The 12828-nt window shown below is 41.2% G+C and overlaps 1 protein-coding gene across 2 annotated transcripts; it reads left to right on the forward strand.

Moving 5' to 3' along the window:
- The first annotated feature begins 8282 nt into the window (after positions 1–8282).
- On the forward strand, positions 8283–9907 carry HOXB8 (homeobox B8). 2 transcript variants are annotated; one of them, XM_015810479.1, is made up of 2 exons: positions 8283–8709; positions 9600–9907. In XM_015810479.1, the coding sequence occupies exons 1-2, from the start codon at positions 8283–8285 to the stop codon at positions 9905–9907; spliced, it is 735 nt and encodes a 244-aa protein (XP_015665965.1). The 2 variants fall into 2 exon arrangements, with proteins under 2 accessions (XP_015665965.1, XP_015665967.1); XM_015810481.1 differs by having other exon boundaries at positions 8289–8709; positions 9603–9907.
- Positions 9908–12828: the final 2921 nt, after the last annotated feature.

The following is a 12828-nucleotide window of genomic DNA, read 5'->3' on the forward strand; positions in this document are numbered from 1 at the left end:
ATTAAGGACAAGAGTTATTCAGAAGGGCACTCAAGTACCAAGTGTGATAGAGGGTCTCTGAGTCAACCCTCATTTATCCGGTTTCACAGAGAAGTTTTAATACTTGAATGTTGTAGGTTCCTACCCCTCTCCTTATCTTGGAGCACGGTTCACATTTAAAGGAACAGGAACACACGGAGTGACCCAAAAGGGTAGTTGATTGCTTCTGAGATAGAAATTGCTTCTTTTGATTCTTAATACTTTTTATATCATCATTGTTTACAAACAGAAAAACAGTCCCATTAGATAAAAAGGGGTTTCCATGTCTTTGTTAGCCCCATTCTCCACTTTTAAATAATCAGACTTGGGATTCTGTTTCCTTTATGACTATTGAAATGCGTTCAACCCCAACCTTTTGGAGGACTGGGATGGAATGGGGTTGGGGAGAGGGTAAGTTACTTTAGTGCCAGGTGCATATATGGTTTTGGGAGGGCTCTTCTGTTGTTTCTGTAGGGAAAACTTCGTGAATGTGCTCTTGTGAAGGTTCCTCTTGTTTTCTGTGGCTTATAAGAATGTAAAATGGGGCTTAAACCACTTTCAGCTTTTAAACAGTTGCAGAACCAGACAAGGCTCTACATTTCTAAACCGATTTCCACTGCTATTATGCACTCCCACTTTTTAGAAATAACACCATTCTACTGGTGAGAAATTTTCATAACATAACAGGGATGAGAAAGAGGGGAGGGGAAAAATATTTGCCTAAATGTAAGGCTCTTTGTAGACAGAAGTCCCAGAAGAAAAATCTAATTTCATAGAGTGATGTACAGAATTTTTCTACCATTTTTTTTTGTCTGCCGTCCTTCTTTCAAAATTTGATAGGCAGATTTTAACTTTACATTTCAGATAGCATTGCCTGGTTTGAAGGATTTTCTGAAATGGCAAGCAAATCAATCTTTTACTCCAGCACATTTTAAACAATATTTTAGTGGGTTTTTGAAAAATTGCTTGGGGGGGGGGGAGAGAAACAAAAACTTGAAATGCCCACATCCAAGGCAAGTTGTCTTAGATCAGGAAAGAAGGATTGCTGAGCAAATCCTCTACAAAGCTAACAAATTGTTGCTGCGGGAGAAAAATATAGGGCATACCCATGGCTTAAATTCTGCTAACTTCATACTGTTTTCAAAACCAATTTTATATTGGATTTTTAAAGAAAAAGTCTGAGCTTCTGCGTTTATCTATTTAACTTCTTCTAATAAAAAGAAAGTTGGAGGTATTGTTTGGTTTTTAGATAGGACTGCCAGCATTAGAGAGCCCTATTGCATCAGCTGGGTTGTGGGAGGACTTGAGATGGTTTTTTTTTGGGGGGGGGGGGGTTATCCTCGGCATTTTTTATTTGCCTCCAATAATTCTCAAGACCGATCAGACACCCTGAGCGTTGCAGAAAAACTGTTCTGAAATTCTTCCAAGATGAATATGAACATTTTGTAAAGAAAAACATTCTCCACACATGTATTAGCTGATATTAACTGATTTTAGTCATAGATGCCTTCCTAGACCTTATTAGTGAAGACAAGAGATGTTTTTGAAAGCTGCATTTTTGGTAACGCATGGATTAATAAGAGAAACTAGTTGATTTCATTAGAAAAAAAAAGTCTCTCTGTAGAGGAAAAATGTTGAAAAAAAATAATTTCTTCAGTTCTATAAGGTCAAACTGTATTTTCCACAGTTCTTTAATCCCACAGAATAAAAATCAGTTTAAAGGGGACCCTGACCTATATCTCATTGTGTTATATGCCTTTTTCTAAAACTGCAGAAATATTTGCACTTGTGTTTGTTTTTCTTTAATGGCTCTTTAGTGTGTATTATAAAGATCTTTTAGATTTTATTTGGTTTGTTGGAGATTCTCTCCTTTGTCCTTAGAAAAAGCTCATTCTCAGTGTATTTTTATTTCTTTCCTTGTAAAGTCTGTTCCATCTCTAAATCTCTTCAGCAAAACAGAAATAAAGCAGTTCTCTGTCTTTCAATTTGTGCTTAAAAGAGTCTTTCTTGCTACTTTTACACCAGAAAACAAAAATAAAACATAAAGGACCCATGAATGAATGAGGGAATATATATGAGTGAATGAATGTGATGTTTACATAAAGAAAGGTGTAGACAGTGAAGGTTGTTTTCCACAGGGATGGAAGGATGATGATTCAGAATTCTTCAGAGAAGGAATATTTTTCAATGCCCAGTAATTATCTGGTAATTTTTATCAAAAAATAACTCAGATTAAAAGAATAATATTTTGAATTTTGCCAAAGTCATCTAGATATCTTTATACTCTATTCAAAAGAAAATCATGCATTGTTGTTTCCATTTTTGTTTATGCCCAAAATCCACATAATTGTACAACTTTTTGAAAGGTTATAAAGCCTTTGCAAAAAAAAACACCAAGCAAATTATCTCCATTACCACAGACATGCATGCATGTATGTATATGTTTGTGTACATGCGCACCCGTGCACACACACACACATGAATATATATTCTAAAAAAATGAAATGATTGCTAAATGCTGGGTATTACAGGAGTAGAAGTAGGAGAGTAGCTTGTCATAAAAGAGAGAAGAAAACTCTGCGTGGTAGGCTGCAATAAAAGAATATGACCACCATAAAACTTTATAGGGTATAAATTTCTGAAGGTTAAGGAACTAAGCGACTGTAAAGCAAACAAGAGTAGGAAACTTTCAGAAGCTCCTAAATTACCAGAATGTCTTTCTATGCTGGGGGAAGAGGAGGAGGAGGAGGAGGAGGAGGAGGAAGAAGAAGAAGAAGCAAAGATGTATTTTTGTCTATTTCATGCAGAAATAAGAAACATTTAAAAAGAGGGAAAAAATGAAACAGGGAGGAGGGAGGGCAGAAAGAAAGCATTAATGTATCCAAATCCTGTGGGTTCTTTGTCCGGGGGTTTCTTATCACCTTCAAGTTGCCAGCATCCTGGATCATAAACTCTCAGTAACATCCTCTTCCCCCCCCCTCCCCCAACACCCTATCACCATCACCACCAAATGTAGACACACACTCAAAGTCCTGGCCAGACGTCTGGTTTTGAAAAGCTTTTTCTGCCCTCTTTTTAATCTATTTACAACCCAAGCTTTCCCTTCCAAAGCAGAATACTTCAATTGTTTAGTCCCCAGCTTTAAAACAATGGTGGTTTTTCAAAAGCAGAATCCCCGGTCTCTGTCTTTTATTGCCCTGAAAACGACCGGATGGAAAGAAAGCAACGCCGTAGAACTAACCAAGAATTCTGAGGAGGCGACGGTCACTTTCAGAAGAAATCCTATACACTCCTCCATGATTTATCATAGGTAACAACCCTTTAAAATGCACACAATGGAAAAGAAAAGATGGGATCCATAAAAGCATCACAACCAATCTCCCTAACCCATCTTTGCTTATTATCATCTATTATTTTTACGGGCGTCTTACTTCGAATGGTCGTTAGATGGTGCTATCACTCCATGGCAGAAATAACCGGGCCGCAGCGCCTTTCTCTCTTGAGTCTACAACACCTTGATTTCATTACGAACAATAAACGGAATTGTTGCTCGAAACCATTGTGAATAAATCCCCAAGCATAAAATATAGGACTAATCATGGCGATCTTTCTGGAGCGTTTCTTCTCAGAAGGTATAAATACTCGGCCCATTGGAAGGCTAGCAAAGAAGGAAGGATGAAAACTTGTCACACAAAGGCCGTGGAAAGATCTCCTGAACACACCCCGAGCCAAAGAAGGGGACTTTGTATAATTGTTTCTGCGCAACCCCATTTGTCTTAACAGAGCTTTGTGGGAACAATTTAATGCTGAACTTGTTACCCAGGGTATGGTTAAACGTGCGCGTGTGTGTGTGTGTTTTTGCGTGTGTATGCTTCTGCATCCCATCCACCCCTCTCTGCGTGTGATTGTAAGCAAACAGTTCTTTAACCGCATAATGACAAAATCCGAGCAATGTTCTTTGGCCCCTCTAGTTGTTTTGTGATGTCAAAAGGATTTGATATTTATACCGCTATTTTCAAAATGTAGGATTTATTTAGTTAGAGAAGAAAGATAGGTCACAAATTCTGGGAAATGTCATGCATTGTCCAGCCCACAGGATATCTGGGTATACTTTGATGGGAATCATTGTAGATCATTACATAGTATGGCAATTTTAAGAGAATCATCATAAATATCCTTAAATATTTGCAGGGTTATTGAACTGTTCATTCTCCAGTGTACTTGTCCAGCTTTTGAAGAATGTGAAGGAATTCTGTGGCAACACAAATTCCAGAATATCTTGTGTTTGTGCTTAGTTACATTAGAAAAGGACAGGGACTTTCTAGGCAAATCAAAGAAAAATTTGCCTGTAATATGGTTCTTTCAAAATATAATTAGGACCAGGTAACTCCAACACCAACCTCTCTCTTTTTTAAAAAAAGGATATAGATGTGTATGTGTGTATGTAACCGCGGGCATGCGTGCGTGCGCACACACACATATGTATACACGTTTTTCTGTGTGTATGTGAAACAAGTATTTTCCAATGCCACATTCAAAAGCACTGTCAGTTCACAAAGGAACTCTATGAATAAAAGAGATCAATAAGAAGTAAAAAAGTGATTAAAAACTACAATCAGAACACATTTTAATAAATATGTTTTATAAAGAAAAATGTACAAAAAAGATAACAAAGTGTCAGAAACAGTCAAGATTCCATAAATTGATTAAATAATACCCAGCGGATTTTCTACATTACAAAACTGAACTTCAAGGAAAAAAAGAGAGATTGAATGTGGATAGTCAGAAAATAAGAAAACGTCTTCCCCTTTTTACTGCAATTCCAGGCAATGTTCAGCAACTCTAAAATACATAAAAGCTGCAATCTTTTAACCAGATGTACTTTGTGCTAATTAATAGAAAAAAACCCCTCTTTTTTTAATCCACTCATGGAGCTATAAAACAATGAGAACTTACAATTTACCAAGTGATGTATTTTGGGGAAAGATTTCCTAATAAATCTTTCCTCCGCTGGGTATTTGTAAATTATATTCTCACTTTCTCTGGTGGTTTCCCCCTCCCCATTCCCTATAATAGAAACATTTGCCTTTCATCAGAGGCCCCAAGTACAGTATACCCATGATTTAATGCTGATGACGATTCTTCATAGGATATCAAACACTAAATTGCCCTGCACATTCCTTAAAATGCTAACTTCCAGAATAACTCAGCTATCTTTTCTTAATTCTGGTTCCTCTTCTTTCTCCCTTCTCTCTCTCACCCCCCCTCATAAACACACACACACACACAGAAAGAGAGAGAGAGAGAGAGAGAGAGAGAGAGAGAGAGAGAGAGAGAGCGCAGAGCAGAGCAGAACAGAGCACTAGGCTCATCCTGGTAGTCAGCGTTTGCAGATTAACAAATGCCTTCGGAGATGTCAGCCAGGTATATCTTTTTTTAAAAATGCCAGCAAATTCTAAGTATTTGAGGACTGGTTGTAAATACATACTAGTTGTGGGAATAATTTTTGAGAAAGCTTATGGAGCAATCCTGTAGGTACTTATTCAGAGATAATCCTTATTATGTTCAGTAGTGTAGGACTGCATTTCACAGGTAAATGTTAGAAAGTTTGTGGCTTAGTTGCTGAGGAAATATTGGGGCTAAATTCTCAGTGAGATTCCAAAGATTGCCCTATAAATCTGGGAACATATTGGAGAAGGAAAAAGCTGGTCCCTATTTTGTTTTATTACTGGAAAAATTTATGGATAGCAATAATCAAATATTTTTTAAAAAAGTGTTTCTTGCATTGAACGGGTAGGAAAAGAAAATATAGAAATAAAAGCTCTATTTTTAAGCACTCATTTTAAGTATTTCCAGGAATTTTAGAGAGGGGAGAAGGGTTGGAGAAAAAATAGCCTTTAAACAAATGAAACAGACTTGTTCTTACCTTTAAAACATATTTTTTAAGCCTTCTCATTCTGTTTTGTTTCTTTCCTTCTCCTTCCCTCTCAGTTGAATTGGTATCATAATATGAACTATTGTTTCAAAAGATACATCTCAGGATTTTGACTGAAAGATGTACAGAACTTTGAAATGGTTTGGATTGGATTGGAATTGTTTGAATTCATCTTTGGGATGTTAACCAAATATAACTATAAGGGGCGCAAGGCTGGAAGAAGAGAAGCTGGAGTGTTTGGCCCTTTTCAAGATTCCAAACACAAAAAGTGAGATCACAGCACGCAAAAATCTGTAATTTCATATAATGCAGAAATGTCACCTCTGTGTATCAGGGTGTGAAGGAGTGACTGGAGAAACAAGCTTATACAGCTGGGAAACTTTACATTTGAGGATTAGGATTGGCATCTTTTGGAGCAGGGAGGACACAGAAAGCTCCATGAAAATAATTGCTGATAGAGCTAAAGGACTCCTAGAATTTACTTTCTTCAGTGGTCATAGGTGGTGGTGGCGGCGGAGGTGGTGTGAATGGTTGAGTTAGCAAAGTTGAAAGCAACTTAAAGCAATATCAGGAATCCCTCTTCCTATAATCTCATTCTCTCCCCCCCCCCCTGGTTTTTCTCTGGGTCTTTCCCAGTTAAAAGCACCTTGTGGTTTGAACTAGGCTTTGGGGGGGGGCTACTTCTGAGGATGGCACATGTGAACCCTCGGTTAAGAAGACCCACATCTGTGGTAGGAGATGAGGGAAGATGGGAGATAGCTTCTTCCCTGCTGGAACAGAAGGGGGGGAGGAACAGAAGGGGGGAGAATGTGGTAGGAGGGGTGGTATCAGGGAGCTGAAAAGTCAACCTTATATATGAAAAACTATAATCATTTTAATTCAGTATTGACACCCCAGCATCTTGCAATAATGGTATTTAGGTGCCAATCGAAACCTGGGTTTTTATAGCCATGGAGGAAAGAACTCATAAAAACTCTTTAACAGTTTTTTATGTAGTGCAATATAACTGGCAAGAACATACCAGTGTGTGTGTGGTTTTGTTTTGTTTTGCTTTTTTAGATACTTATTTGTTTGACTCTCTTTCTGTGTGTATGTCTGTGTTTGTGTGCCTACACATCTTTTTATTTAGCTTTATTTTTTTTGTGCAGTATAGTTTGTTACACAGTTTAAGGCCCTATCTTTTTTGGAAGGAGGCTGTTACAAATGGACCGTTTCTTTCTTTTGGCACTGATGCTTAAGCCTTTATCAATAATAAGGAAATTGATCATTAAAATGTTAAATCTGACTATCTCGTTTGTTTTAAAATATGTTGAGGCTATAGGACGCCATAGGATTTGATAACTTGGTATTAAAATATCAATTACATTTATAGGAGGCTTTTAGAAAAAAAGGAATAGCAATTAAATCTGGCCTCTTTTTAGAGTTTTCCAAAGCAACTCTGACATTTTCCAAAGGGCTAAAACTGCCTCGTTAAAATAAAATAAAAAAAAATGAAAATTAACGATGGGAGCAAAGCCTCTCTTTAATTTTTCAACCCTCCCCAAATATCAATCTTTTGGGTGGGCTTAGGTAGATGATTTGTCGCGAGGCGAAGGCGAGAGATATCTCATTAACGTAGATAGTTTAGCATATTTAATCTCTATATTTACCCCACCCACCCCCTCCCTCTCTCCCTTGCGCTCTCTGCTCTCCGCTCTCTCTCTCTTGCTCTCTCTCTCTCTCTCTCTCTCTCTCTCTTTCCTTCTCTGTCTCCCACTCACTCTCCTTCCTGCTCGCAGGCTGTTCAGAGTCCGTGTGGAGTATGTGGAAACCAATAGGATGAGGGTTCCGTAATAGATGCAAATGATCCAGAAAAGACACTGCGAAATATGAACAAACTCATTTGCTCCGAAGTAAATCACGGAAAACTGTTTATGAACTGGCACTTCGCCTTGGAAATGTAAAGCGAGAACTTTTTTTAAGTGCCGATATATACATATATATTTTAAGGGGGGGGGGTTAAAGAAGAAGGTGGAAAAAAAGAAGAAAAAGGAGAAGAGAGAGAAAGAGAGACACACATACAGAGAGGAATAATAATAACAACAGTCACAAACAACAACAGCAGCAATTTTAAAAAGCGGAATCTGATAGCATGTTCATTGGGAAAGAGTTTTGACTCCATCCTCAGGATTTTTTTTTTTTTTTAAATCTATGCATATCTGTATATATTCCTGGAAATCACAAAGACTCGTTGGTTGGCGCCTCTTCGTAATCTTTTAACATCCTGTGGCTTTTCATCTCCCCTAACCCTGGTACCTAGATCTAGACCTATTTAAAATAAGCTATTTATATGACAATGAGCTCCTATTTTGTCAACTCCCTCTTCTCCAAGTACAAAACTGGGGACTCCCTGCGCCCCAACTTCTACGATTGTGGGTTCGCCCAAGAACTCGGAGGGAGACCGACGGTGGTGTACGGCCCGAGCACGGGGGGCACTTTCCAGCACCCCACCCAGATCCAGGAGTTCTACCACGGAGCGTCCTCTCTCTCCACCTCCCCTTACCAACAGAATCCCTGCGCCGTAGCGTGCCACGGGGATCCCAGCAACTTCTACGGCTATGACCCGTTGCAAAGACAAAGCCTCTTCAGCGCTCAGGAATCCGACCTGGTGCAGTATCCGGATTGCAAGCTAGCCTCCACCGGCCTGGCAGAGGACGCGGACAATTCGGAGCAGAGCCCGTCTCCCACACAACTCTTTCCCTGGATGAGACCGCAAGGTGAGGAGGCATCTCAGGAAGGGCCAGGCGTCCAGCCGTCGAGAAGGCATTTCCTGAACCCATAAAGCAATTTCGCCTTCCTTTTTTCCCACCTCTTCCACTATCTTTCATCCCCTCCCTCCTTCCCCCACCTCAACCCTTGGTTACTTTGTACTGTTTTATGAGCGTAAACTTTTGCACCTCTGAATTGCTTTATCGCTTAATTACCCTGAAAGGAACCTTTTCTCCTGAATGGGGAGAACTGGACTTCTCTCCCCTCCTTCTTTCAATCGGAGAAGCTTCCCCTAAAGTTTATGGTACTTTTACAACCTCCGAGACCCCCTTTTTGTGTCTCTCCTTGGCGTCCTCCGCCTCCTCCCTCCCTCCTCTCGCCGCTTTGGTTATTATCTTTTAAATCTCTGGAGATGCGAGGGGGGCAGGCGGCGGCGGCGGTTGTTTTAAGGGCCGGGGAGGGCGTTTGTTGCCAGAAACCTGGGATGTCAGGAAGGGAATAATTTTCCCAAGAAAATGACAGGGATGGGAGGAAAGGAGGGAGCGGGGTGAGCTACCCAAGAACCCGGGTGAGGTTGAAGCTCGGGCGAACAGAGGAGAGCGCATCTGTGGACCTCTTCGTCAGTGCCTCTCTCCATCCATTGCTGTGTAATTAACCTCCCCTTTGTACCATACAAGAAGGGCAGTTCCGCCGCTGCCTTTGTGTGTCTGTGTGTGTTTCTCTCTCTCTCTCTCTCTCCCCGTGTGTGTGTGTTTCTCTCTCTCTCTGAGTGTGTGTGTGTGTGTGTGTGTGCGTGTGCGTGTGTGTGTGCGCGCGCGTCTTTCGCTCTCTCTCCCTCTGTCCCCTATCCTGGTGGCTGTGTCTTCTCAATCTCCTTTTCTCTTTCCCCGCACCCCAGCAGCCGCTGGACGGAGGAGAGGCCGGCAAACCTACAGTCGCTACCAGACCCTGGAGCTAGAAAAAGAGTTCCTTTTTAATCCTTACCTGACCCGCAAGCGGAGAATTGAAGTCTCTCACGCCCTGGGACTGACCGAAAGGCAAGTGAAAATCTGGTTTCAAAACAGGAGGATGAAGTGGAAAAAGGAGAACAACAAAGATAAGTTCCCCAGCAGCAAATGTGAGCAAGAAGAATTGGAGAAACAGAAAATGGAAAGGGCTCAGGAGGTGGAAGAGGGCGGAGAAGCACAGACGGGGGACAAAAAGTAGGCGCTGGAAGACTGGACAGGCAAGCCTCAGAAAGCCCCCCCCCATTCTTCCATTAATTCCAGTTAATGTGAACGGTGGTTCCGACGGGGGGAGGATAAATACTGCTTGGGGAGGGGAATCTCGCCTTTTATTGCTGTAAAACAATATAGCTGTGAGCGTCTTCTCCTGGATGTCCTTTGATACATACAATGAACTATATATTTAAAAAAAAAACGAGACATCATGGGATCTTTTTAGCCTTGTTGTTTGTTATTTTTCATCTTCTGGCCAGTTAAGAATTAGTAATAGTGTAATGCAATAGCTTCTGTTAATCATGGCTGTGAAAAAATTCACTCTCTCTGTCTCTTTTTTCTCCACCTCCCCTCCTTCTCTCCCTCTTTTCTTATTTTGACACCAGTGCTATGGAAATGATGTACAAAATATATACAGCATTGCACTTTTGAAGACTTTCTTCCTTACTCCTATTTTTTTCTTTTTCTCATCCCTCCTCTGAAATACACCTCCCTCCCTCCCTCCCTCCCTCTCTCTCTCTCTCTCTCTCTCTCTCTCTCTCTCTCTCTCTCTCTCTCTCTCTCTCTCTCTCTCTCTCTCTCTCTCATTTCTTGTCTCTCTTTTCTCTAGTGTTGTGGTTAAACTCCCTTTCTGCAGGTAGCTCTGAAAATATACCCAACAACATGAAACTGCCTATTTATGCTGTAGTTGTCTTGATTTTTGATTGTCACAGACCCTCTTTCCTTTTGGGTTCCCATTTTGTTTTATTTATCTGTTTGTCTTTTTAAGTGTTTTTAACCTTTTAAAAAAGAAAGAAAAAGGAAAACAAAAGAAAAATAAAGGCTGTGTTTCTCGTTTTCTCTCTTGCCTCTCCCATTTAGTTGGCATGCACACAGTGGAAGAAGTTGTAAAAAGTGTTTTTCCCTTGTTTTTTTGTCCCCTCCCCCCTTAGGTTTACTGTGAAAAAAAGAGAATGTATACTGTATACGTGAATTACTTTATTGGGGGTGGGGAAACTAATGCTATATTTTGTTGTTCTCTCTTCACCTTGTTCTATTGTTGAAGCTGGAAGCAGCAGAAGAAAGGAGTTAAAATAAAGTTTGCAAGCCACAATTTCCCCATGACATTGTTCTTTCTTCATTCTGCTTAACACTTCCTCCTGAACATTTAGAAGAAAAGGGTTGGGAAAATAAACACATATCCAAAACAGCTACTGCCATCCAACAAAGCCTTCTAAGAGACACAGAAGAAACTTATGGCTTTCAGGGAAAAATGCACCTGAGATTTTGCTGGAAGTTTGGGAAGAGGGAAGGAAGGCAGAGGGAGAAGATGGATTTCTTTTCTTTTGAAAGGTGTCTCAGACTTATCTTGGCTTCAGGTTAGGAGATTGGCTAAATATTTTTAGTTTCAGAAAAGTTATGCTAATGAGGTCTGCATGTGCCTCTATTTTATCACTGCTGAATTCCAGCCTTACTGCTCCTAACAGAAGACTTAAACTCTCCACCCACCCACCCCCCCAGGCTCTGGAAGCTTGTCAGTTTTGGTAGTCCCCACCCCTCCTATGAGGAGCTTCGTGATATTTGCATGCCCCTCCATATATTTCCCCACTTGTTTTTGGCAACTTAACCTTGAAAAGAGGACCTCTGCCAATCTCTGAGCTGCAAGGCCAGCTTTATTCTTATTTGTCACAGAGGGCTTTGATAAGTTTCAGTGAAATGTGCACCTTTTAATCTCTCTTCCCTCGGTCCCCCCCCCCTTCTTTTTCTTTTCTGGAAGCTTTCCTTGCTTCCCCAGCAAAAAAGCAGAATAACCAGCTGGTCACATTTTCCTTCTCCCTATAATTGAGTCCAGCAGAAGAGCTGACACGCTTAAATAGAGATCTGTTGTAATCTTTCCTCTCCCCCCCCCCTTCGCTCCCCCTTCCGCCACCAGAAAAAGCAAAGCGAGCTCCGAGGCTCAACGCCTGTGGCAGTGGAATAAATTACATATAGAATTGAATGGCATTCAGAAGGGGAGCTACTGGAGCGGGGAGGGGTAGGGGAGGTAGCAACTGAAATAGTAAACAGTAAGTCTCCCAGTGCTCGGATGGGCGACGTTGGTGCGGGTCAGAAACTGTATCGTCGCGGGGGGTGGGAATGGGGAGCGGCGGCAGATGCCAGTGGAATGTCGTCTTATAAAACCCGCCCCGAGACCGCGAGTTAGGGCGGGCATCTCTCTTCGCTCCCTGACTCTCAATATCCCGCGTTTTTCTCCTGGGTACTTAGCAGGAGGGAGAACAGGGGCAGAAAGGAGAAAATTATATCTGTATGTATATATCCCGTCAACAGCAACTTCAAAGAGAGAGAGAAAAACACAAAATCAAACCGATGAGGGGGAAAAAAAAAACACATTTCCTGCTAATCCTACGGCTATCTTTCTTGCTTGGATGGACCAAGTGGCTCGATTTCTCTACTTCACCTCACTTCTCACTCTTGATTTCGCGGCACTTCTCTTTTCTTTCTTTTCTTCTTGCCCTAGCTTGGCGCCACTACCCACTGGAGATCTTTCTTATTTTCTTTGCCACGCCGCCTCCCTCCTGTATCTTTTTCCTACTAGCTTCATTTGAGAACTGATTAAAAACGGACGCTTACTGACTCCGCGCGCATGATTTTCGCTCCTTCCAGCTTCTGGCTTGGGAGATTCAGTATCTACCCTATCATCAATAATGCAACGTATTGTATAAATTCCGGCCACTGCTCCATACATAGTGTTTCCCCCCTTTTCCATATTACGGAGGGGGGGGTACAGTTTCAGTTGGGGGGAGGGAGAGTTGGAGGGGAGGGAGGAAGATCGGAACGGATTGGTGCTATTCGGATCACGTGGATTAGAGTCACGTGGCCAAGGGAGGAAAAAGGGGGTCCTTTTTGGTGTAAATCTGGAGTCTAATTCCG

This window comes from Protobothrops mucrosquamatus, unplaced genomic scaffold, assembly GCF_001527695.2.
Source record: "Protobothrops mucrosquamatus isolate PMUCROS unplaced genomic scaffold, P.Mucros_1.0 scaffold10, whole genome shotgun sequence".
In the NCBI taxonomy this organism is placed as follows: domain Eukaryota; kingdom Metazoa; phylum Chordata; class Lepidosauria; order Squamata; family Viperidae; genus Protobothrops; species Protobothrops mucrosquamatus.